This window comes from Rhyacophila brunnea, unplaced genomic scaffold (genome assembly GCF_057557595.1).
Source record: "Rhyacophila brunnea isolate RB1 unplaced genomic scaffold, BYU_Rbru_1.0 scaffold_23, whole genome shotgun sequence".
Taxonomy (NCBI): domain Eukaryota; kingdom Metazoa; phylum Arthropoda; class Insecta; order Trichoptera; family Rhyacophilidae; genus Rhyacophila; species Rhyacophila brunnea.
The window spans coordinates 11,079,455-11,103,969 of record NW_028232893.1 but is presented as its reverse complement, the minus strand read 5'-3'; the positions used below and the strand labels follow the sequence as shown (position 1 = coordinate 11,103,969).

At 34.3% G+C, this 24,515-nt stretch overlaps 2 protein-coding genes across 4 annotated transcripts in view; one reads left to right on the top strand and one right to left on the bottom strand.

Annotated features, from left to right (window-relative positions):
• The first annotated feature begins 8,610 nt into the window (after positions 1–8,610).
• Positions 8,611–24,515, top strand: part of LOC147069478 (trichoplein keratin filament-binding protein-like) — a 168,308-nt gene continuing 152,403 nt past the window's right edge. For all 3 annotated transcript variants that reach the window (XM_085950624.1, XM_085950625.1, XM_085950623.1), the window contains exon 1: positions 8,611–8,735. The gene's annotated coding sequence lies outside the window, so the exon portion shown is untranslated. The remainder of the gene's footprint in view (positions 8,736–24,515) is intronic.
• The window catches only part of sals (sarcomere length short), a 64,794-nt gene continuing 54,302 nt past the window's right edge, over positions 14,024–24,515 (bottom strand). Inside the window, exons 6-12 of the mRNA XM_085950622.1 lie at positions 23,717–23,987; positions 22,671–22,768; positions 21,247–21,559; positions 18,516–18,632; positions 16,738–16,889; positions 15,603–15,828; positions 14,024–14,354 (exon numbers count right to left, since the gene is read on the bottom strand). Of these exons, the coding sequence (XP_085806748.1) occupies positions 14,157–14,354; positions 15,603–15,828; positions 16,738–16,889; positions 18,516–18,632; positions 21,247–21,559; positions 22,671–22,768; positions 23,717–23,987 (1,375 nt within the window). The 3' untranslated portion in view covers positions 14,024–14,156. The remainder of the gene's footprint in view (positions 14,355–15,602; positions 15,829–16,737; positions 16,890–18,515; positions 18,633–21,246; positions 21,560–22,670; positions 22,769–23,716; positions 23,988–24,515) is intronic.

Below are 24,515 nucleotides of genomic sequence, written 5' to 3'. Positions count from 1 at the left end.
ATGTACAAAATATAAATATTCCACGGTGAAATGTTGAACGAAGAACTCGTCATTTGATTAAAATAATGTTACAGGAACACATGTTCCACGTACAACGGCATACGAAGAAATGTCCTGCGGTGAGCTGTATACGTACAAATTTCAAGACACCTCACAAAAGGGGGTCGCAATCAGTGCGCCATATGATGACGAGCCGACCACTCAATAATTCAAGTGCATTTAATTATATTTAATAACCACATTTAAATAACATGCTAATTATATCTAATGGGCAACTAATGAGGGCACAATAGCTGTGCCGTCAGTAAAATACAAAAAATACTCTTCATTTCATTTCGTGGAACCGTGGGTTCGGATTTGGAGAACACTATTGTAGAACATCACAGCCCTTAACCTTAGAAATAGGTAGGGGGCCCACCAAACTTCCTGGCCTAGGGGCCCGCTTCAAGATGTGCAGGCCATAGAGAAACCACTGTTTTTCCATTATTTATTTTTTCTTCCCTCAGACCCACGATGAAAGACCATGAGTTTTGTTAATAAGTATAGAATTGCGATTACTACGGATAGTGGGTATGCGAGTGCACTTTTTTAGCAGTAACGAGAAGGTAAGAGAGCAAACCAAACAGCCTCTTATCATACTGAGAGTAATAACGTTGAACCAGGCTCGAATTTCAATCTAAATTGCCTGTTCTTCAAGCCAACTGGTTTGCAGCGTTCTGGAAGACGGTTAAATACTGTCCATAGAGTTTATATGGCGGGTATCTAACATAGGTAACCTAAGAAGACATATAAGATTGGCGAGAAGAAGGGATTCTTGAAGGCACTGTGTGGTGTTCATATACTCCAAATAAGGAGCGGACATGGTCAAAGAAAAAAGAAAAACAATGCATATCAATATTATATAAAATTTATTGTAGCAATTATTAATGCTTAATTTATAATATAAAACAGTAATTATACTTATGAGATGGATACATAAATGGAAAATATTTGATTGGAAGTAATTAATATGAGGATTATAATAATCGTATAAAGGTAGGTAGGTAATTGAATTGAAATTATTATTTAAACATGACATAGACAGTAATTAAAGAAAACAAGAGAAACATAACTTAAACCAAAGGTTACCATAATATAATACTTTCGTGTTCACACTAATGGTTAAAATATTGTCATGGATAATGTTACCCTAAGACACTTGGTTACAGTCTATGGGTGACAGATAGCCATGTCATGACTTTAACTCGAGAATCCATGTACTTAGTAATTTATAACTGTCATTTCAGTTGTACCGCAGACTCCCCATTATTCAGCCTAATGGCGGGGAGAGACGGCACGAATAAACAAAAAACACAGATAATCCGAACTATGCTTAAAATACTACATATTATTATATATTTCTAAAGCAGACAATTATTTTAACATGTTTAATTATCATTATTTATCAAGAAAATCTGTGATTTTGGTTTGTTTGCAGGAATCTTTCTAATATCAGTTCGAATTTAATTACGAAGAGATAATGTATCGTTATATTCGAATTCCCATTGGTCGATGTATTCCAATAAAGTGTCAACAGCTGACACCAGATGGGTTGCCGCAACACATGATTGTGATACATTTTTTACTTATAGGACCCGTAAACATGAAAGTGAGTGTTTTTTTTAAAATTAAATTCATGCATGGATAAACCACACACGCATTATCGGAGGTTTACTGTACTAAGGATCCCATTAGACCAATGACATTATTAATGGCACTCAATACAGTGGCTAGCAAGTAAATTCGCGCATAGCGACATTCGCACATGTATAGGTAGACGTCACGCAATATCCATTATGCGATATCACGTATCGGGAATTTATAGCAATATGACCTTTATTGTATTGGCGTTAGAACAGTGTTTCTAGTGTCAATGTTCATTTGAGCGAACCCGTTCGAACCGAACCATTCGGCGGACCCAACAAAAACATCGGGAATTTATAGCAATATGACCTTTATTGGAATGGTGTTAGAAGAGTGCTTCTAGTGTCAATGTTCATTTGAGCGAACCCTTTCGAACCGAACCATTCGGCTGACCCAACAAAAAGCATGGGGAATTTATAGCAATATGACCTTTATTGGAATGGTGTTAGAACAGTGTTTCTAGTGTCAATATTCATTTGAGCGAACCCGTTCGAACCGAACCATTCGGCGGACCCAACAAAAACATCGGGAATTTATAGCAATATGACCTTTATTGGAATGGTGTTAGAAGAGTGCTTCTAGTGTCAATGTTCATTTGAGCGAACCCTTTCAAACCGAACCATTCGGCTGATCCAACAAAAAGCATCGGGAATTTATAGCAATATGACCTTTATTGGAATGGTGTTAGAACAGTGTTTCTAGTGTCAATGTTCATTTGAGCGAACCCTTTCGAACCGAACCATTCAGCAGACCCAACAAAAAGCATCAGGAATTTATAGCAATATCACCTTTATTGTAAGTGCGTTAGAACAGATTATGCCATTCGGCAGACCTGACAAAAAAGTGAGTGTCATTTTTTTCCCCAGATGCTTCGTCCATATTAATGTCATTGCATTAGACACATTTATTTTAATACTCATTTAAACATTCGACAAAGTTAATTCATTTGATAGTTTTTACACAGTTATGTAATCGATTTTTTTAATCATATCGGAAAGGGCTGGTGAGTTAAACAATGTATAGAAAATTTCAACAGAAACATTAGCGAACTAGTCAAAAATGTGTGACGCAAATTTGTAACAATCACCTTGATCGCAGTGTAGAGTATATTATGCATCATAACTTTGCACACCGGCGCTACGATAAAAATGAGACATATATTATTTATTACTAGATTTATTAATACAATTTAATATCATTTGATCTAATTTTATGCGAGGTAATCAAGCAGAGGCGTATTACTGTAGTAAAAAGTGCAAAGTTATAAAACGTATACTCTACTTACTGCAAATTAGCTTTCCAGTGTAATGTGTCAATAATTTACTCTTCCTCTTCTGCCTCTTTCTACGACGACGACGACGACGACTATAAAACCACTATTCTGTATAGTGATGGAGCAGGGAAAAAAACCAGGAAAAAATTTAGTACTCACAAAAATGCTTTATTAAATTAATATTGCAATGCCACGTAATATCACCAATGTACATTAAAAAAAGGAGAAGGACCACACTCAAATTAAGGTTGAACGATTCGCCCTGTAATTGAAATGAGGTTGAGAAATAAAAAAAACGTGTTCATGCTGATTATATAACTGCGTTTAAAGAAGCCAGGAAAAACCTAAGCCATACCATGTCACAATCTCCACCTATAGTAATAGGGAACGACTCTACCTACGCTATGGCCGGTCCCAAGCCTGGATAAAGGAGGAGGGTTCGTCGTAGGGTTAATCACCCAACACGGTAAAAAAAAAACCCTGATTACGAACACCAAAACAACTGCCTTGGACCCGGACTCCCCATAAACCAACGACCCAAGCAAAGAATTAAGGACAAACGATTATATTATATAGAATATGGCACATGGAACGTACGCACTATGTTGCAGCCGGGCAAGATGGAGGAGGTTGCAATAGAATTGCATGAGTATAAAATGAGCGTGACTGCATTGCAGGAAATAAGATGGGAGGGCGCAGGTTTCATAAACAAGAGAAACTACACTTTGTATTACAGTGGATCTGCAGGTACGCAGGGTCGCTATGGAACTGGGTTCCTAATCAGCTCTGATATACGCAGGGCAGTAACTAGGATTTGAGCCAATTAGTGAGAGATTATGTAAACTTAAACTGAAAGGTACACTTTTCAATATTACGTTCATCAACGTTTATGCCCCAACTGATGATGCGACCGAGGAAATTAAGGATAGATTATATGAAGATCTGCAGAGAGCCTGCGTAAAAGTCTCCCCACATGATACTCTAATTATCGTGGGAGACTTCAATGCAAAAATTGGAAAAGAGGAAGCATTTAAAGAAGTAGCTAGGCAGCACAGTTTGCATGAAACGACAAGCGATAATGGTGAACGTCTTTGCTTTTTAGCGGCTGCAAATAATTTCATAATTAGTAATAGGTACATGGTTTAAACATAAAAATATCCACAAAGGAACCTGGAAAATACCTGGAAGTAATACATGCAACCAAATAGATCACATTCTTATATCAAAAAGAAGAGCGACAACAGTGGAGGATGTGATCGTCTGCAGAGGAGCCAATTGCGATTCTGATCACTTCCTGATGAGAGCAAAATTAAAACAAAAAATCTCCTTAATACTGAAAAAATAAGGCCAGAGAAGAACTAAATGGAGAGCTGAAAAATTGAGGGATGGAGAAATTTCGGATTAATACCAGGAATCTATAGAAACAAACTTAAAGATGACTTTAATAACCGATGATGTGAATGTGGACTGGGAAAATACAAAAAACTGTATTATCACGAGTGCCACAGAAATTCTGGGGGAAAACAAAGCAAAAATAGATGCAGGATGGTTTGATGATGATTGCAGGCAAGCACTGTTTGAAAAAAATGAAGCAAAGAAGAAATGCCTACAAAGGGAAACGCGCCAAAATTACGAAACTTATAAAGAAAAGAGAAAAACTGCAACAAAGCTCTGTCGAGAGAAAAAGCGATTGATGCTCAAGAGAATACTTCAAGACATGGAAAGTCAAAGAAGAAACAATGATCCCAGGAAGATTCTTCGAAATCTAACGAAATCCTATCAACCCAGATTAAACTCCTGTAAGGATAGTGAAGGACAAATGCTGATCGAAAAGAAGGACATTATGGAAAGATGGAAAGATGAAAAGGTTATTCCACAACACTTTTAAATCAGGCTTATAGTAATGGTCATGAGGAAACGGAAGAAGTATTGTACCACACTGCTGAGGAATTTATTAATGAGCCTACTCTGCCTGAAGTAAGAAGAGCATTAAGAACGCTGAAAAACAATAAAACACCTGGAACCGACAGGATAACAGCCGAACTGATAAAGAGTGGTGGCCCTACACTGGAAGCAAATATCCACAAGATAATTCTCAATATTTAGGAAAAAGAAATTCTACCTGAGGAATGGAAGATGGGTATAATCGTGCCTATTCTGAAAAAGGGAGACAAAACAATGTGCGATAACTACAGAGGGATCACAATTCTAAACACAGCTTATAAAGTTTTCTCATCTGTACTGTATAGCAGGTTAATGATCTATGGTGAGGAAATCCTGGGAGAATACCAATGCGGCTTCCGACCAAATAGATCCACCATAGATCACATCCATCTCATGAGGCAAACTATGGAGAAAGCGCACGAATACAACCTGACACTCCACCACCTATTTATTGATTTTAAACAAGCTTTCGCCAGTGTGAATAAGGATAAGATGCTGCAAAGCCTAAAAATACTGGGAATTCCCTTAAAACTAGTAAGGCTAATAAAGACCACACTGACGGATACTAATTACAAGCAGATCCAAACAGAGGATGATCGACCATGGTGGCACTATGAAAATAAAAGCAAAAAACGTTGGGCTGGAAATAAACCAGTCAAAAACTAAGTATATGGTCAGCACACGCGATCAGGTACCGCTGCAGAATATAGTCATATGACAGCATGCATATGAAGGGGTGGACAAGTTCACGTATCTCGGATCCAGCCTAAATACCCAAAATAAGACAGCAGAGGAGATAAAAATCCGCCTTATCTCCGGGAATAAATGATGGCATGCCTGCAAGCGACTGGTGGGGTCGAAAATTCTAGGCCGAAGAAGTAAACTTCTAATTTATAAAACGATTATAAGGCCAGTGGTCACTTATGGCTGTGAGAGTTGGTGCTTGACTCAAAATGAGGAGAACAAATTAGCTGTCTTCGAGCGCAAAATACTCCGCAAATCTTTGGACCCACGTTGGAAAATGGGAACTACAGAATTAAAATGAACCACGAGTTGGAAGAGCTGATTGAACAGCAAACAATCATAAGACACTGTAAGTCCCAAAGACTACGATGGGTGGGATATGTGGAGAGAATGCCTGAAGTTAGAGCGCCAAGGATCATGACGAAGTGGCTACCCCAACGAAAGAGACCCAGAGGCCGTCCAAGAAGTAGATGGGCTGACGCCGTAGAAATGGACTGGCTTCATATAGGAAGATCCGGTAACTGGAGAAGTGTGGCGAGAGACCGGAGTGAGTGGAGAGCGGTTGTGGAGGAGGCCAAATCCCACCCCGGGATGTAGCACCGTGGAAGAAGAAGAAGATACCATGTCACATATTTATGCCATCATTTTAATAAAAAAAAATATTGGTGTTAGATTTTACAAATCCATAGGTACGACCAGGAGGAAAACTAATGACTTATATTCGAGCACCGCAATATAATGGATCTAATAAATGGAAATATTAATTTCAAACTGCGTTTTAGTGAAGAATAGCAAGAGCTCCCTGTACGAATAAATTAAAGTACTATTATGCAACCAAAATTCTTTGCAGCCTTCCTCAACTATATCAAGAAAGGCATAAAATAAAATAAAATAACTAAGAATACCTTCAGTTCTTGAAAACAAGTATGGTGGCTGATTATTACTAATTTTATAATAATCTGTCATTTGAAGCTAACTCGAAAATTAAAATGAATTAAATATTATTTTGTTCATTTATGTGATGCTTATTACCCCTATTTATGCGATTTTATTGACTTTTCCAACATAATGTAGACAAGCAATAGATACTGTAAAACTTGGTGCTGTTTATTTTAATTCAAACATTGTAACTCCCAGCTCAAATCTCAAAAAAACAAAAGCAAACCATGTAACTCCTCTATATTCTATGTTAATAAATATTTTGTAAAAATGACCAGATTTACTCATTTATAACATTAAAATACTAAAAGTGTTCAAATTTCCTAAACCAGTCCGTTTTATTTTAAAACAGTTTTTTCTTCTTTCTGTGAAGTTGGTTAATACGGAGTTACAAGTTCCGCGCATTTAGTTGACGAAATGTCATTCCAATATTATCTTTTGAAGAAAATATCGTTGCATAAAAATACATTGCATTTTTCAAAAATATGCATACCAACCTAATTATTGTATTATAACTTATTTATTTTTTATTACGGATCATAAGTTAAAAACAGTAGGTAAGTATAATTATTATTTACTGCATTTTTGCTTATGAAACTAACATTGATCCATTCAAAATCATAAATAAAAAGACAAATTTTAAGTTTAATAATGATTTTTTTTTAATTTTGACACTTTTGTGAATACAAAATATTTATTTTTAAGTAATCTATTATAAACCGAAATATTTAGAGAGCATACACCGTTTTGGCTATTTTGCGAGATTCTTTTGAGTGGATCTTCCAAACGGATGCGGTTGTTTTTGTTCGGGATATTTTGACGGGGTACTTAGTAAAAATGGAAAAATGGGAATTTTTCGCGTAATTTAATCGTGTCGCAAAATCAAATTTATAGCCTAATATAAGAGATAAAAAATTAAAAAATCATGTTAAAAGTTTAAAAAAAATATATGTAATCGTATGCACCTAACAAAATATTTTTAAGGTAAATTTAATGGTTCAAGTATCAAGTCACTAAATTTAAAAACATAATATCTCTCAAGATATAATCTCGAAATCAATAAAAGTACGTGCACAAACGTAAGCCAATAATAGAAACATTGATGACTTAATAAAAAAATAAAAAAGTTTGTCGGGTGGTTCTACTTAACGTTCATCAAATATTTCATATCGAATAACTCACGCACTATATGAGAAAAAAATTAAAAAAGTATGCAGAATTGCGCATTAGCTATGCGACAAGAGATTTCACTAAAAAAAATATTTTTTAACCCACGCAGTCAGGTTTTGCATACAAACTTAAAAATTAAATAGCGCGCTGAATACAGGTAAAAAGGCAAAAAAGAATCGTGCACTAACGTTCACTACCAACGCACTAGTGCTTACAATTTAAATTTTGAAAATAATCCAAGTTTAGTGACACAAGTATCCAGCATTTAGCTGGGTCACCCAAATTGAAATGCGAATAACCCCCTTAATGTGCGTGCACAAACGTAAAAAACGCGTGCACAAACGTGCACTAACGATGCACAAACGAATGCACTCAAAAAAAGTTGAAATTTCAACATTGGGTGACCCAACGTTTAGCTGGAACACCCAATTTGAAATTGGAATTTTTCGGTTATTTTAGGTGCACAAACGAAAAGAAATCGTGCACAAACGTGCACAAACAAACGCACCCAAAAAAAATTGGAGTTTTAACATTGGGTGATCCAGGTAAATGGACCTTGTTTTCGCGGTACACAAAGCGATTGTTGCCATGCTAAGCAATTTGATCAAATATAACATCATTATAATATATTTGTTTTCAAGTGAATACTGATTGTAACTGAATACATAATTTAGATTATTTTTATTATATTGAAAAAAATAGCTTAGTACCTAAATACAATCAGTAAAGTTAAAATATTCAATAAATATTTTTTTATTGAAACATGGATAATAAAATTTCTTATGGCAGCCTTGGAGTAGTTAAAAAATGTACCACTAGAGGCAGAACCTAACCCGCGCTGTCACAATATTTTGTTTACATTATCGAATTTGAAAAAGTTTCTGATTGTGTCGTGTTTATTATTGAGTATTATGATGTTTCAAGTTAAGTGAATTAACAATTTTAGTGTGTGATTACTCTTTATGACTTCATGAGTATATAGGTGAGCATATTCTTTAGTTATCTCTTTCTGTCTGTAGAAATTTCTCTTTCGTATAGATTATTTCGACTATTTTCAACTGTCAAAATTGTTCTGAAACTTGTACCATTTTACCGTTTCGTTTTATAGGTTTGAGCCGATTACTTTTATTATTGTTTTATAAGGAATTTTACATACTATCCATTGTCAATCAGTTTTCGTTTGAGAAAGTTTCATGGCTTCTGCAAAATAAATGACCAATTTTCAATTAACCTAACCAAACTTCTCAAAGACAAAAACAATCGATATAAAAGTTTATTTTTGATTTAATTAGGTATAACAATTTGTTCAATTATTAAAAGTCCAAAGTTAGCTTAATTTATTTGAATACTTGGGTTACGTAAAATGAAATAAAATAATAAAAGACAGTTTTGATTTCGCAAATTTCAAATTAATAAGAAGCTATGTCTACATTATTTTGATCCCTTCATCTTCCACTTCACTTCAACTTTTAAATTCTGGTTATATGTGCATGTATTAGGTTGAACGTGTCGAATGCACTGTGCCACAGTGTACGTCAAATTGTTTTATATTTTATTATTAACAAGAAGCAGTGTTGTCATCTTTTTATAATACTGATTTTAATATAAATCTGTAAAAAATATAGCGTTTAAAAAAAGCTATTAGTAAGTACACAGAACATTTTACATTTTGAATTCTTCAAAATTATAAGTAGTAAGTACCAGGTACTTATGGCTTATTTGGTATAAAAATCTAGTACAATTAAATTTACTATTCCACATTTTCGTGGAATCATTCGGTTGGTAACACTGATGTGATGTTGAACAGAAATCTGTCGCTGTTGGAGTTACATGCACTAGCACTTTATCACAAAAAATGGCTAGTTTGAAACAAGCAATGCGCACGCTATGTATGCACTGCGATACATTCATCTAAGGAACGAAAAATGCGTTAATGTATACAGGGCTATAATCAGTGTTAGCAACTTAGCATTTTTCTTGCCTGATCTAGTAATTTTAAATAGGCATTTAGCTTGCATAATACGAATCTAACATATAGCGTTAAATCTAGCATTTATCGACACTGCAAACAGCTTTAAAATCAACATGCTGATCTAACTAAATAATAAAATAAATGTATCATAATATGATATTTAAGTGATGTCCAAACTTTGTACTTACCTACTTACTTAATTACATTAATTTTCAGTTTATGGATTATTTGTTAGTATGTAGCGTAACAATAAGTTCTTCAATATTTTTGGTATCGTGACAACAATGTCCATAATTATGACTTACTTTTTGAATTGCTAGTTTCTTTTTAATTTTGTGAAAATCTAGCATTTTTTTCTGCCAACTAGCTTATTTTCTTACTCTATTTAGCCTATTTTTATGAATGACAGTAAGTTGGTCTGGTTATCGTTCTTACAGCCGTTTTCGTATGTCTGCCGCGTCACGTCATGTAAGGGCCGCTACATATCGGCACCGCTCTCTTAGGAGACCCTAGCTTAAAGGAAAGGCGAGGAGGTGTTCTTACTACAAAATAATAAATAATAACAAAATCAATTTTTATGAATTTATTTAATGAAGCCTTACAAATACATATTATTATTTTTATCAACACAGCAATTAATTAAATTTTAAAAAATGCCATAGATTGGCTGACGCATACACACATAGAACATCCAAGGCATAAGAATTAAAAATAGACTTTTCAACATTTCAAAATAACCATTTTTTTATGATAAATTTAATAGCAATCATTCTTGGGTATAGTTATATTCAGGCTTCATATATCTGTATATTTTGTCATTAATAATAAAATAAATTATTATTAGGCACATGCTTTATTCATGTGGCAGTCGGTAATAAAAAAATGTTTGTTTGAGCACTTAATATTAAATTTGTAAAAATTACATAATAAATAATTATAATTAAAACTTTTTCAATCTTCACTTCAAATACTGTCATATTATATTCTTTAAGGATCAATTATTAATGATGTTATAATATTAGAGAATGACCATTGTAAGTCATGATTTTCCATCGTCCATCTGCCAGCAATTGGAGACACTAATTTAAAAGCTGACATTATTATCTAAAATAACTTTAAAAATCATATACCTAATTAAAATTGATCTATTTGGTATTGTTTTAATGTTTATTAAGACGGTACATCAGTGAAACTGCAAATAATTTTCAACTATAGGCGCGACGAAATTTTGGACTCGATGCCAATCGGATAGCGAACGTCGAGTTGTGAACACGTCAATTTATTTCGTGATAACGACGGGGGTGTTAATTCTTAAATCGTGTAAAGATGACTAAAAACGTTACCCATTTACTTGAAAAAGAAAACATGTCAATGAATATATTATTATTGTTACTAATAGAAGAATAAACAGAACATTAAATGGACGCATGTTGGATTTATATGACAAATTATATTTCGTTAGGCACGCGTCATTTGCACAATCCGCGCATCGCCTAGCCACGATCTTTTTAGACCATGCCTTAACTGAGGTATAGCCTTAACCTTTACTATGCCTCATGATATTACTATGGCAGTATCTGACAGGCCTCAGATTTTTAACGACACAATATCGATAATTTGTGTTATTCAAACAGATGTCACTGTGCATTTAATTTTTCAGATTATGTAAATCAATCGACAGTGGCTAGTAATTTGAGTTTAAAGTTGGATGAGATAACTCGTAACACTAATTGTGTCATAGAGCGAGATAACTCGCTGAAGGATTTATAACCTGTTAAAAATAGTAAGGATTGATGTTGAAATAATATCATTTTAAATTTAATCTACAATTAAATTTTATATTATAATAATTAATATTGATATCGTGGGAAATATAGATAATAAAGTGTTTTTTTTTTATTTCTTCAAAAAGAAAGTTTTACCAATTTCCAGGTGTAAGTATAATTGAGAAAATAATGATTTCAAAGTGTGCAACACCGGAAATCCATTTTTTTTCTAGGTATATAGAAATACCACTAAATAGTGAAGCCTATTTCAAGTATCAACAATGCTACCTATTATGTTCATTATTTCAAAATTCGATGACTCGTCCTACGACCGTGTCAATAGCATCTTTAAAGTTACCTCGATTTTAACCGATTTATGCTCCGGACTCGACAAAGAGTTGTAAAATAATATCATCAATCACGAAAATGTCATTTCATCTATATAGACATAACGTAATCCAATTATCTTATAATTATAGTCAGTGGCGACTGGTGGTTAAATTTTTATTTTAGTAGATTGACTGATTGATGAAAAAATAATTTCATTTTAAGTAAAAGATCTATTCGGTATTCGTTTTTATGGTTCAAGTCTGTGATTCGCAAAATAAATAATTAGGTTGAGTAATAAAATGTAATAATTTGTCGTTTAAATTACGTAATTCATTGTAATGTATAGCGGCATTGCGTAGTAGGTAAAGGTAAGCTGTGATGAAATTCGGAATCCTGGGCCCAGCTTAAAATTATTATTAATTATTTCCTATATGAGCACTTTCATGATGACATTGCAAGTCCCGCAAGTGAATGGAATCGCCTTGCTATTACTTTAATCATCTCACATGCCATGCATTGTGATAAGTGACCAATGCCTAATGAATAACAAAAACACACAAAGAGTTATGCTTTAGAAAATCATTGGGAGTGCAGTGCACTTGTATGATGTTAGAGCAGCCGCCACTGGTAGTAATATGATTATAATTGATGTTATTAAAATACCAATTGTATTTTGCTATCGTGTTAAGACTCTTAAAGTCTAATGAGTTGTTGTTTTACTTGAAGTTAAAGGTCTAATCATTATTAATTTGTGACAAAACACTAATTTTGTCATCTGATTTAGTACTTACTGTAATTTGTTTTGTTTTTTTACATAATCATACTTTATTAATTTGAAGTGAAGATGTTCTTGTATTACATGGCTTTTTAAGATTTTTAATACAAATTTTAAAAAGCATAAAAATATTTCTTAAAAACAATAATTATTAATATATACAAAATATGAAATTAATACCGTAAGTATACTGTAAGTCCTTGATGGAAGCCTATAATAATAAAATAAATAAACAAGTACTTATATTATACAAGTTATATGAAAAGGGGGGCAATATGGTTCCGGGCCTCAGATTTTTGGATCACATTGTATTTCTAAAATCAATAATATAGTCTTGGTGATTGCAATTATCCATGTCTGTGATTATAGAAGAAGAAAAAAGATCATTTTTTCATCAATTTGTTTGCTGCTGGCTTCTTGTGAGGTATAAACCGACCAGTAGGTACCTTGTTTTATTTAGACATGAATTTTATGTCAGTACTGTACAACCCAAAGAGGTTAGACTGTCTTTAATATACGGCCATATATTTTCCATACAACATTTCACGGTGAAGTGTGATACGGCGAACTGCATACGTACAAATTTCCGTACACGCTTTAGCTTGCCGAGTGAGTTAACCAAAAGCTGCAGACTCAAGTGAGTGGATCTACTGCAGATTCAGTTGTTTCGAGATTTATTGTATTTTCAATGAAATTTGTCACATTCTTAAATATCGTCAAAAATAATTAAATTATACAATTACTTAGTATTATAGATATTATTTCATCTCACAAATGTTCACCCTGACCATCCTTGACTGGTTTTACATTAGAATTAATTCATGGATATTAAACATACAAGTGAGAGCTAGTTGTGCAGGGCTTAGATTTATGCCGCGTTCCTGCATGAAGCATGTAAAAAACCACGGCTAAAACTTCTTGAGAGAAGCGAAGATTCCTTATAAAGTGATTTTTTTAATTTCAAAAAATACCAGTAGTGAAAACTCAATAGCAAACGATTATTCACAGTGACATCTATCTATTTAAAATGAACCAATAAATTATTCCAGCTTTCTCGATGAGTTAGTATAAATAGTCCATAGATGCCAGTGTTGACGTGATAGTGGTTATAAACAATAATTATCCATATCTCGATAAAAAAAGAAAAGTAGAATAAAAATCTACCGACAGCGGTTTTACCTTTCTGCTTAGTGTAGTTTAGTTTGAATATGTATATCTTACACATTTTTATACTACTCATGGTAGCCGAGTTAGTAGAGTGGCCATCTTTGAAGGCGTGGGTTTTGATTCAGAGGCTATCCAAATGAAGAGTATGTTGTTTTTTTTATGTTTATCCGTAAAATACTGAATGTTTAACAAAATTTAATTTCAAGAGTCGTAAATATGACTGTTGTAACATTTTTTTACGGTTACTCATTGCCTACCCCCCTCCAACAGCCACTGCTAAGTAGAAATGCTTGATGAATTAATAATTATACCTGTCTCTTTATTTTATTATGTTTAAATAATATAGTATTAAATAGTTATTATCTAATAATAATGTAAAGGTAAAATTGTTTTCTATTCGAGCTCGGCGAGGACTGAATCCAAGTCTTCTTGGAGACTGACAGACATTTCTTTCTGGTTCGACACGTCGTCCTTCAGCCTATCCACGTTGGCGATGATGAGATAGTTGCCCTTCTTGAGCGCTGAGAGCGATGTCTCGTGTTTTTTCACACGTACCGTCAGGTTTTCTTTTTTCTTCTCGACAGGCGCATCCTGGAAGCATATATAAATAAAGTGTACATTTTCATATATATTGTATAGATATACTTATATAACCTGTGCAGTGATGTTCCAGTTTTGAAATACATTATTTCAACTTAATATTCGATGACGGAAGATTTATAAAACAAATGGATGTAGCATTTCGAGGGCTTAGTGTAAAACAACACTATCTACAAAAGTGCAACTTTACAGGAGAGCCAAAAATCGTTATTTTAGATTCTTGTAACTCAACAAGGGAAATGTTTATTTAAAACCTAATGTTAATATTTAATAATTTATTGTGTATTGTACGTTTATCTTGCTTATGATGATGTTAAAATTTATAGGGATAGTTTTAAAAAAATATGAAAACAAGGGTAACTTATGTAGTTAGCATTAAACTTTACTGACGATTTAATAAGAAATTAAAAAAGATTGACATAACGTTGTTTGACTATCATGTAGCCGTAAATGTAAAATAACGTTATCTCAAAAAAAAAAAAAAACACTTTTTTGTAGATAACGTTGTCTGACTTTAAGCACTCGATTTGTTCCTATGTCCCTGAAGTGGGCAAGCTAAATTTTATTGACTAATTTATAAATTAGTTATTAAGTACTATTATATAGGTACGATAGGAATACTATTCTGAGATATAATAGTGACATTTCTCATTAGCTAATTTCATTAAATTCTTAACACGTTACCTAGTTCCATTGTCTACAAGCAATGCCATTTTATTGTGCTTACTCACTGAACGTATATTATGTATAGGTAGGGTTTTGAATAATTGTTTGTACCTATACCTGATCCTTTACTTAATTAATAAGGTTTTTACCTCCTTTTATTGTATTAAAGATATGAATGATAATTAACTGTGTGAGTGTGTGTGTGAGTGCGGACAGTGCTTGAAGATGCCAAAAGGCGAAATCCGGGTCACAAAAATTTACTCAAATGGAATAGTACAAAACTCAAATCAATTAGAATTTATTGCTATTAGTTGCTTACAGATGAATTGGTAAATTGATAGTTGGTGCTCCCTATTATATCACTATGTTAAAACCAAATTTAAGTTCAATAGTTGCTTTTAAAGATAGACAACTATAACATGAGGTGCGGCGGTTTGAAGAACTAATAGTTGGCTATATACTGGCAATACTCATGTTGCGACACTAGCACCGAGTTTATGCCTCCAGTTATAATAGTTGTCGTTCGATACCTGATGTTAGTGTTTTGTTAAAAATATATCCATCTCATCTTACCTCAGCCTCACTCTCACTCTCTGTCTCGCTCTCTGATTCTTCTTCTGATTCAGATTCCTCAGTCTCCTCTTCCTCTACCTCCTCTTCGTCTTCTTCCTCCTTCTTTTCTTCCTTCTCTTCGTCGTCGTCTTCCTCGTCGGAATTATCTTCATCTTCTGTCTCTTTCATGAGCTTAGCCATCTTGTCCACCTCCTTCTTGAGCGCCCTGTATTTTTTACGTTCAGCCCTGAGGAAAATACAAATAGATTTGTTTTAAAATATTTCCATATCAAAATAGGTATTACATTATTATATTGGTCATGGCAGAATTTCTTTGTCCTTAAATATGTTTGTTTAAAATGTTATGTTATAGTGAAATATTTATGATAACTATTGTGAGGCAAGTATCACAATGGTAGAAAACAGTGCCTAAGTATTAATTAACACCCACGGTGGCCGCGCGGCTTAAGTGTTGGACTATCACGCCGTGGGTCCCAGGTTCGAATCCTGGGTCTGGCAAGTACACATATTATTTTTCAATTTGTGTCTGTCAGGGTATGGACCTAATAGGTTGAGCAAGTGGCTGACATCCATTTCTCGTAAAAAACAAAAATCTGTTAATACAAACCTCTACTCTGTGGAGGCCCATATGATCCTATTAGGATCGGACATGGTAACACCATCTGTAAATTGCAGTCTTATTTCAATGAATATAAATAAGTATGAGTGACAAAGTTTAGGGTACACTATCTATGGCGAATCTTAACAGCCTACCTCCACCCTTCGCCACTGGCAGGTAGATATGTTGTGCCTGTGTTAGTCTGTCACTGATATAATGTAAAATAAAATTTATTTTTTATTAATGTAGGCTCTAAAAGTCTAAATAAATTCGTAGGAAGGAGTCTTTGCCACTGATTTATTGGGTTCAATTAATAAATAAATCAAATAGAATATTATGATTAATAAATGGTAATAATTTGAACGAAATATGCAATCGAAAATCTTCATTTATTGCAAACAGGTTACCGCATTGGTTTCAATCAATAACTAGAGTACTAACATCGTAATAGGCAATTCAATCCCACGACCTGGATTTAAAAGTATATGTTAAGAGTAAAATATGTGTATAATTTAATAATTTGGAAAATATACTCACTTAAGTGCATATTGTTGATTTTTGAGTTGTACTTTGTATGCGATCCTCTCCTTTCTTGCCATGTCTTTCTTGACTTTGATATTTTTGATTTTGTTTGTGAGCATCTTCAGTTCTCGAAGCGCTCGCCTCTTAAGTTTTTCTTCATCGTCCTCCTGTTACAAATTAAATTTATCAAACACACAACATCATTATTGATAATAACCTGTAGATTTACTGCTGACAGTACGTATTATCACGGCCATAACAAGAAAATACATTGTGTAAACAATATGTATTATCGTGCAAGTTGCAAGATTGTATGCATGGCTCAAAAAAGTTCAGAAGCTTCTGAATTTTCAGACGATAATTGGAACTTGCATGACGTATGGTGATAGTGGTGAACCTGCCGGAAAAATTGCGAACTACACCGTGCAGAGCATTTTTGACATTTACCAATTTGCAGTAAAATACCCCTATACAATGACAACATTGCGTCTCGCTTATGCTTGAAGAATGAGATTGGCGAGACAGTCAGCTCTATTACGTGTAAACTGTTATTATCGCGATAGTTTAATTTACACACTATTGGTGCCAGTAACTCCATTCACGTGTACAGGTACTATAATTCATAATTATTATAAAGGTGACCTTTGATTTACTGTGGTAAACTTATTATATTTATACAGATAATTCATTTTTTGTCACCGTGATTACAACCGTAAATAAACATTTAACACGTTCAGTGACATTGGTTGGGTTTACAGTGCTTAAAACAATGTTTGTAATTGTTTGGAAAATCAAGGTTTCAAATTTCTTCTTTGGCTTTGTCCGCCTCTTAGCTAGAGCATATGGACACCAGACTCCCTAGTCGTCTTGCGTTATTCTAGGTCGTAGCAGCATCCAGTAGTTCTGGTGTATACACTCTATAGATAGTATTTAGCGGCCTTCCAGGATGCCGAAATCCAGTTGGTTTGAAGAGCAGGAAAGCCAGGTTAAAGTTTTCTTCTGGCATCCACAGCACGTGGCCGTGCCAGGTCCGACTTCGCCTCTTCACTCTCAGTGAGATGAGTGGCTGCTTGGTTCACTCTCTAATTTCCTCGTTACTCCTAAAGTCAAACCCATTATCTGTCGCTAACGTCTGTTTGTGATGTGTATGTATGTTTTTTAACAATGAATATAAAAGTATGTATAATATCAATGGACCCATCGAATTGTGTAGTTCTGAATATTTTCACTGTTGTTTTGGATTAACCAGGAAATCGATTATCCAAGAAATAAATCTTTTTATCCACCCCAGAAAATTGATAGTCAACTGCATTATATTTATGTTAACCTGACATACTGATTCAATAAGCAAAGAAACAACCTTCATCTTTGATGATGTCTTGATGGGCAAATCTGTGATAACTGTCTAAGAAATCGGGAGGATCAGTTGTTTGTTTTTTACCCAGAGTGTAAAACTAAGTTGTCATCGGTGTTGGCAATTGGGATGGCGATAGCTATGTTCCACTAAATTTCTTCAATGTAATGCATGTGAAGTAAGGTGGACGCTGTTCTATTTTTTTTTTTTAAATAGGGTCTATTTAACTCGGTAAACTCTTCACTGTTTAATATTTATCACTATCCCTTTTTTTTCTTACTCACTGTATTATTTGCCTTGTATTTGTTTGACAATTCTGTTCTGAATGTATTGAACTTATAATTTGTAATGTCCGCAATGTGTTAAAAAATATATTTTAATTAAAACATATAATGATTATCATAACTTTTAAAACCTTTTTATATAATTATTTTCTTACCCCTTCTTCACCGCTGGACTCAGATAATTCTTCCTCTGTGTCTGATTTCTGCATAGAGTTCTGTTTCTGCGCATGGCTCGGTCTTCTTGAGTTCGAGTTTGAATTTAGTGGTATACCCTGAATAATACAATCAAATTTATTAGTTAAAAATTATGAAAACTAATATTTAAACTGTCATTAGGTACCTATTTATACTATACTAGTAATGCATATTAAAGTTAATTGAATTAATTTTAGGAATGCAATGAACAAAGGGTCAAGATTCTTTTGTGAAATCGTGAATATAGTCCCACATTAGATACGTAATAACAATTTAAAATATATATTGTTAATTTATAGAAAAATAATGTACCCACTATGAAGTTATGCCAATTTCAATGACAAAGCCCCACGTTGGGCGCCATTTGAAATATAAAACTATCTCTCATAATTAATAACTATAGTCCTACATTAGATACGTAATAACAATTTAAAATATATGTTAATTTATAGAAAAATAATGTACCTACTATGAAGCTATGCCAATTTCAATGACAAAGCCCCACGTTGGGCGCCATTTGAAATATAAAACTATCTCTCATAATTGATAACTATAAGTACTATTTTATTGAGGATCATCCATAAATGATATTACATGATTTTCGATATTTTGTGATTTCAGTGGAATGTACTCAGGAAATATTTTATTCTAAATGGTTTATATTTTGTTGGTTATGTCACATCACGTGTTCCATCCCTATCGGATTCGTCACAAATCATCAAATTATAGTAGACCTCCCATTATGGCATGACGTCATATTATATGTATGAGCCCTATATACTAATATGTGTAGGGCAGTGGGGAATGGTCAAGGTAGGCTGTTAAGATCTGCCATAAATGGTGCACGCTAAACATTGTCAGTCATATTACGTATTTGTTTTCATTGAAATAAGACTTTAATTTACAGATGGTGTTGGTTATTTTTTAAAATTCAATTAAACCCTGCGAAACCGAACCATAATAGATAATAGTCAAATAATACTCGTCTATCTATAAAATATCTAAAATTATGAAATTAAATCACATATAACTTTGAATATTTTATAGATAGAATAATATTTTTTATCTACTATAGTAAAAATCAACCAACAATATGTGTAATATGTATTATTAATCAGACGAAAACAAATAAGTGTGAATGAAAAAATGTGCACAATTTTGTCGTATCGCCCAAAATATACCAAAACTATTATAGTTTGGTTTAGGCGGTGTTTAATTGATTTTTAAAAACTAACCGATACCATCTGTAAATTGTAGTCTTGGTTCAATAAAAACAAATACGTATGATTAACAAAGTTTAATGTACACTATTTATGACGGATTTTAACAGCCTACCTCTTACCTTTGTTATGGTGTAGGGTCATTTGGGACATATCCAAGGGAATGTAAAATAACGTAAACAATGAACATGGGTGTCATAACCAATATTTTGTGAAGGGATTTGATATAATACAACATTGACATTCAGCTATAAAAAATGGTGACCATGACTGAATGATTATTAATTATATTAGAATGACACGAGCTGTTAATATAATTACTTTGTTAGGAGTTAAATGATTGATGAGTTTCCGCGTGGCACGTCTTTTGATGGCGATGATGAAAGAACTCAGATGCAGGGCCCGGGCTCCGCCTCGGAAACTCTGACCTGGTTTTCCATTTGCTTTTCAAAGTCGCGGTGCCTGAGGAGGAAGTAAGACTTGGGTTCGTCGTCGTCTTCCTCGTTGCCTTCGAATATGCCCTGGAATTTGGTGTTAAGTTCAAACAAGCGTTATTGCGTTAGCCAGCATCACGGTAGAAAGCAAAATTAAATTGTTCACAGCAAGAACAGCTGTGAATGTTACCATCCGATTACATGTAGAATGTTAAAAGTAACATTGAAAATCGATTAAGCACTTAGAGCCCTATGCATAGTAGTAGGTACGTACTTAATTATGGGTTATGCACTAGTCAGCAGATTTTCGGTTAAAAAATAACCAAAAACTGACGCATAACGATAAGCTGATGGCGCCGCATGCAGAGAAATACTGTAAAGCTCAAATTACATCGGCAAACTCTCACCGATTGTATTCCCTGGACGATCGGGGAATTGTCGATTGCCCCGATCGTGGAATGTCATTTTGGATCGTTCCCTAGAGTCGTGGTGATTTTTGCATTGCAAAATTCAATGATGATCGGTGACAGTTGTGTCGATTGAACTATTACCGATCTTTGATTGAGTTGTCAGCAAAAAATATGAATTACCCTATTTTGGCCACGTCTCCGTGAACGAACCAAATTGACATTTATTTTCATGATCGGGGCAGACGGTCAGCGTGAGAAAATCCCAGTGTATAAAGAGTTGCATCCGTCATATAATTAGGTATTATATTATATAGAAATCAAAAAAATATAGTTTTGAATGGTGTTCATTTGTTCACGACAAAGCAAAAAAAAAAAATAGTACCGATTATCTACGCAAACACGAAAGATTAGCAGTATTAATAATACGTATTGTTACATTATTCAAACGATTGATTTGTAGTTGGTCTGTAGAGATTTTAATTTATAGATATTGGTTAAAGTAATTTCTACGCATGAAAAGCCGAATTCAATTATTATAAAGCAGTTAAAAACCGTTTCGTTAGAGTTTCTCAGATAAGCATTAAATTGGGAAACCTCTCCCCACTTCGTTGCGCCTGTCATCTTTACCTTGAGAGCCTGTTCGAATTTCTTCTCCAGCTCCGCGTTTCTCCTCTTGGTCTCCTCCAGCTCTGACTGCACCTCGTCCAACTCCTCGGCCGTCCTGTGGTACTTCTTCTGCAGGTCGTCAGCTACCTTCTTGGCTTCGTTCACCTCCCGCTTCAAACTGGTCACCAGTGTCTCGTCGTAGGCGTCGACTACCGATATAACAGTCTTTGCTTGCTCTTGCTTCACGTGGGCTTCTTCACTCTTCAACTCTGCTTGCAGATTAGCTATCTTGGCTTGGAGGCGTCTGTTTTCGCGTTGCTGTGCTTCCTTATTTCTGAAAATTTAATTTTTATTTTAATCTTGACTAAAAACTGGTAGTAAAGTCTTAATCCATTCCGCGGTCGATGTCCAGTGCATCGATCGCGGAATGGATTTTGTTCGATCGTACCCACAGAACAGATTAATATACTTATATAAAAATGTATAATTCATCGCAATGAAATAAGCTTTTGAAGCAGAGTACTTTTATGACGATCAGGCCATAAACCCCAAGTAACAAAACATACTGACGGCCCGCAATATTGCATGCACGTTATATTGACGTGACAAACTTTAATGCATATTATTACCATACATACTTAACTATTAAAATTAACATATTATTTGACACGTGTTTAAGTTTATGCCATACTTTTCCACACTCGATAGCTGTAGCCTGTTATAACCCACTAGGGTACATAAGCCAGTTCCCATTAGTTTTATGTTCCCTGATGACGCAATTGGCATAATATGCCAATTGTGCATTCATTTGTAATAATATAATATGATTTTAATTAGATTTTAATGAGGAAGCATTAAGTATTTTCATTTCATTAACCAGTTTACGGTTAAGTTGTTTTAAAATTAACCTTGAGATCGAGCCCGAATGATCTCGTTGTATCACTTGATTCGAATTGAATCACTCACGAGGTGCCGCGTAAGTGATAAAAAAAATATATTGTTAATCCCCGCTCAAGTGTAGTTTCTTTAACGTCGCGCAGTAGGCTCTTTGTGCAGTAGGGGAAAGGTTTGACGGTGAGTGTTTTGAGTGCCCAAAAATATCAAAACTTGTAATTTTCAGGACGAATGGGGAATGAAGTACAGTGTCCTAAGCCACATGTACCTAAAACGCATGTTCAAGTTGAAGAATGAAATGGGAGAATGTGGTGGTAGATCACTGCTAGTTTTAATACTGAGTAGTAGATCACATTATACTTGAAGTTGGACATGATTGCCTGTATATAAATTTATAATTCTTTAATCTATATTGTGCAGTTTGAAGGTTTTTTTAATGTTTCTTTATTTTTCTTAATTATTATCTATGCATGTGGTTAATAATTAATTAGTCTTCATGACGTAGGCGTTCTATGCATTTGGCCCTTAGTGCAGAAAATAGAGAAATGTACCTTAATTCAAGGGCTAAGAGTTGTTTTGTTGATTGCAAGTCATCCCTGACTTTGTCAATATCGTCCATTTCATCTTGATCGTCCTCCTCTGGTGCGGCCTAAAAAGGAATAATAAAATCATCTATTATGGTAATCAAGATATTTCGATAGAAATTAGCAGTTCCTTGGGTCAGAAAATATCCAAATACTCAATAGTCTCCTTTATATCAGAAGATATAAGTGTAGTTGGTAACATTGTAACGAGATGTTTGTACAAAGTAGAAAAAGGGGTAGCATCCCAAGAGTTTGAAAGACAAAATTTCGAATGTCGACGTGATGTTGAGGATGAAAAGGCCAAAGAAATAACCAAAGAATTAAAAACTAGAAGGGTGGCATACTTTGGTCACATCATGCGACATTCCGAGAGATATGCATTTATGAATCCTATCATTCAAGGAAAAATTAAGAGCCTGTTAAAAGAAGAACGTCTGGGCTCAAGAATCTCAGAGAGTGGTTGTTTCATCCGTATTTGGAGAAGTGACAGACAGGAAAAAGATAATTCGGTCAAATTCGGGTATGCTCGTGCAGGCGTATCTATGGATTTTCCACTCGAACCTCGAAATTTTGTATCGAAACGTCAAACAAGAATTGAACATATCAACATAACTTAAAATTGTATGAGTCATGTCATTGCAATATGTATTTAAAAAAAATGTAAAACTATAAATTGAGGCAACGGTTCTCACTCGTGACGTAGATTATTTTTCAAAATAGTCGCATTTCGCATTTCAATTTTCAGTATGTAATTGAGGTACTCTATCTCGCTCTAAAACTTAACACGGCCAAGAGAGGGGGTGTCAGAAGGATGCGATCAAGATTCAGTTTGGGTTGTAAACTTGATTGACTACACTGCAGGTAACATAAAACTATTCGAGTATTGTATTATGTTTTTGGGCTGTCATCGTGTATTTTTCCTACTTATTTCATCGACGTTTCGGGCTCTTGCTGAGGTCTCTCTCTATTGCCAAGCACTATTTGAGTATGTTTATGAATATTTCTCCACAAACCTCTGCAAGGGCACCACCCTCAACGCCAGCCGCCAAATTGGCATGCGACTGCGACTTTTGTATCTGCTCTTCGATGGTCATTTGTCTCCTGAACTTCCTCAGTCCATCCAGATTAGGTTTACTCCTATCGTTGGTCTTCACTGACTTCAGCTTGACACCAGTGCTAATTTCCTTGAGCAGGGCATTCACCGAGTTGTTGCCCTTTTCTGACTCGTACACGTACGAGTCCTTAGCTTTTACCATCTGTGCCTTTGTGACGATGGGGTTTGATCTGAAACAATCAATAGTTATGTAATTAAATCCCTTATAAAATAACATGACCACCATAGTAGGGGGAATATTGTTATGCGATAGCGAATGGTGGTTTTGGTTTGATTGTAAACGACTGGGACGATTCGGCGCCGCTGACTGGACGCCGGATAACTGGACAACGGACATCCGGGCGCGGCTACACATATATTAAATGTGTGAAGAAATTCACGTACGTTACAACAAGCAAGTTTAATATAAAGTATCAAAGATTGCGCAACGTGTTTTAGCAAACTTTTGATTGGTACGATATATTACACAACCCTTTAATATGATGACTAAACGTAAAATAGTACAATAGTGATAACATTATCGTATCAACAATATTGCACAATTTTATCAATCGTTTAGTCGATATATTTAAATTGTGTACAATATATTATATACCAATAGAAAGTTATTTGCAAAAAAAATGTTCCATAATGTTTTTACAGTTCGGTGCTGATTGGATTGTGAAAACACACCATCGAAATGTGTCATCAATCATATT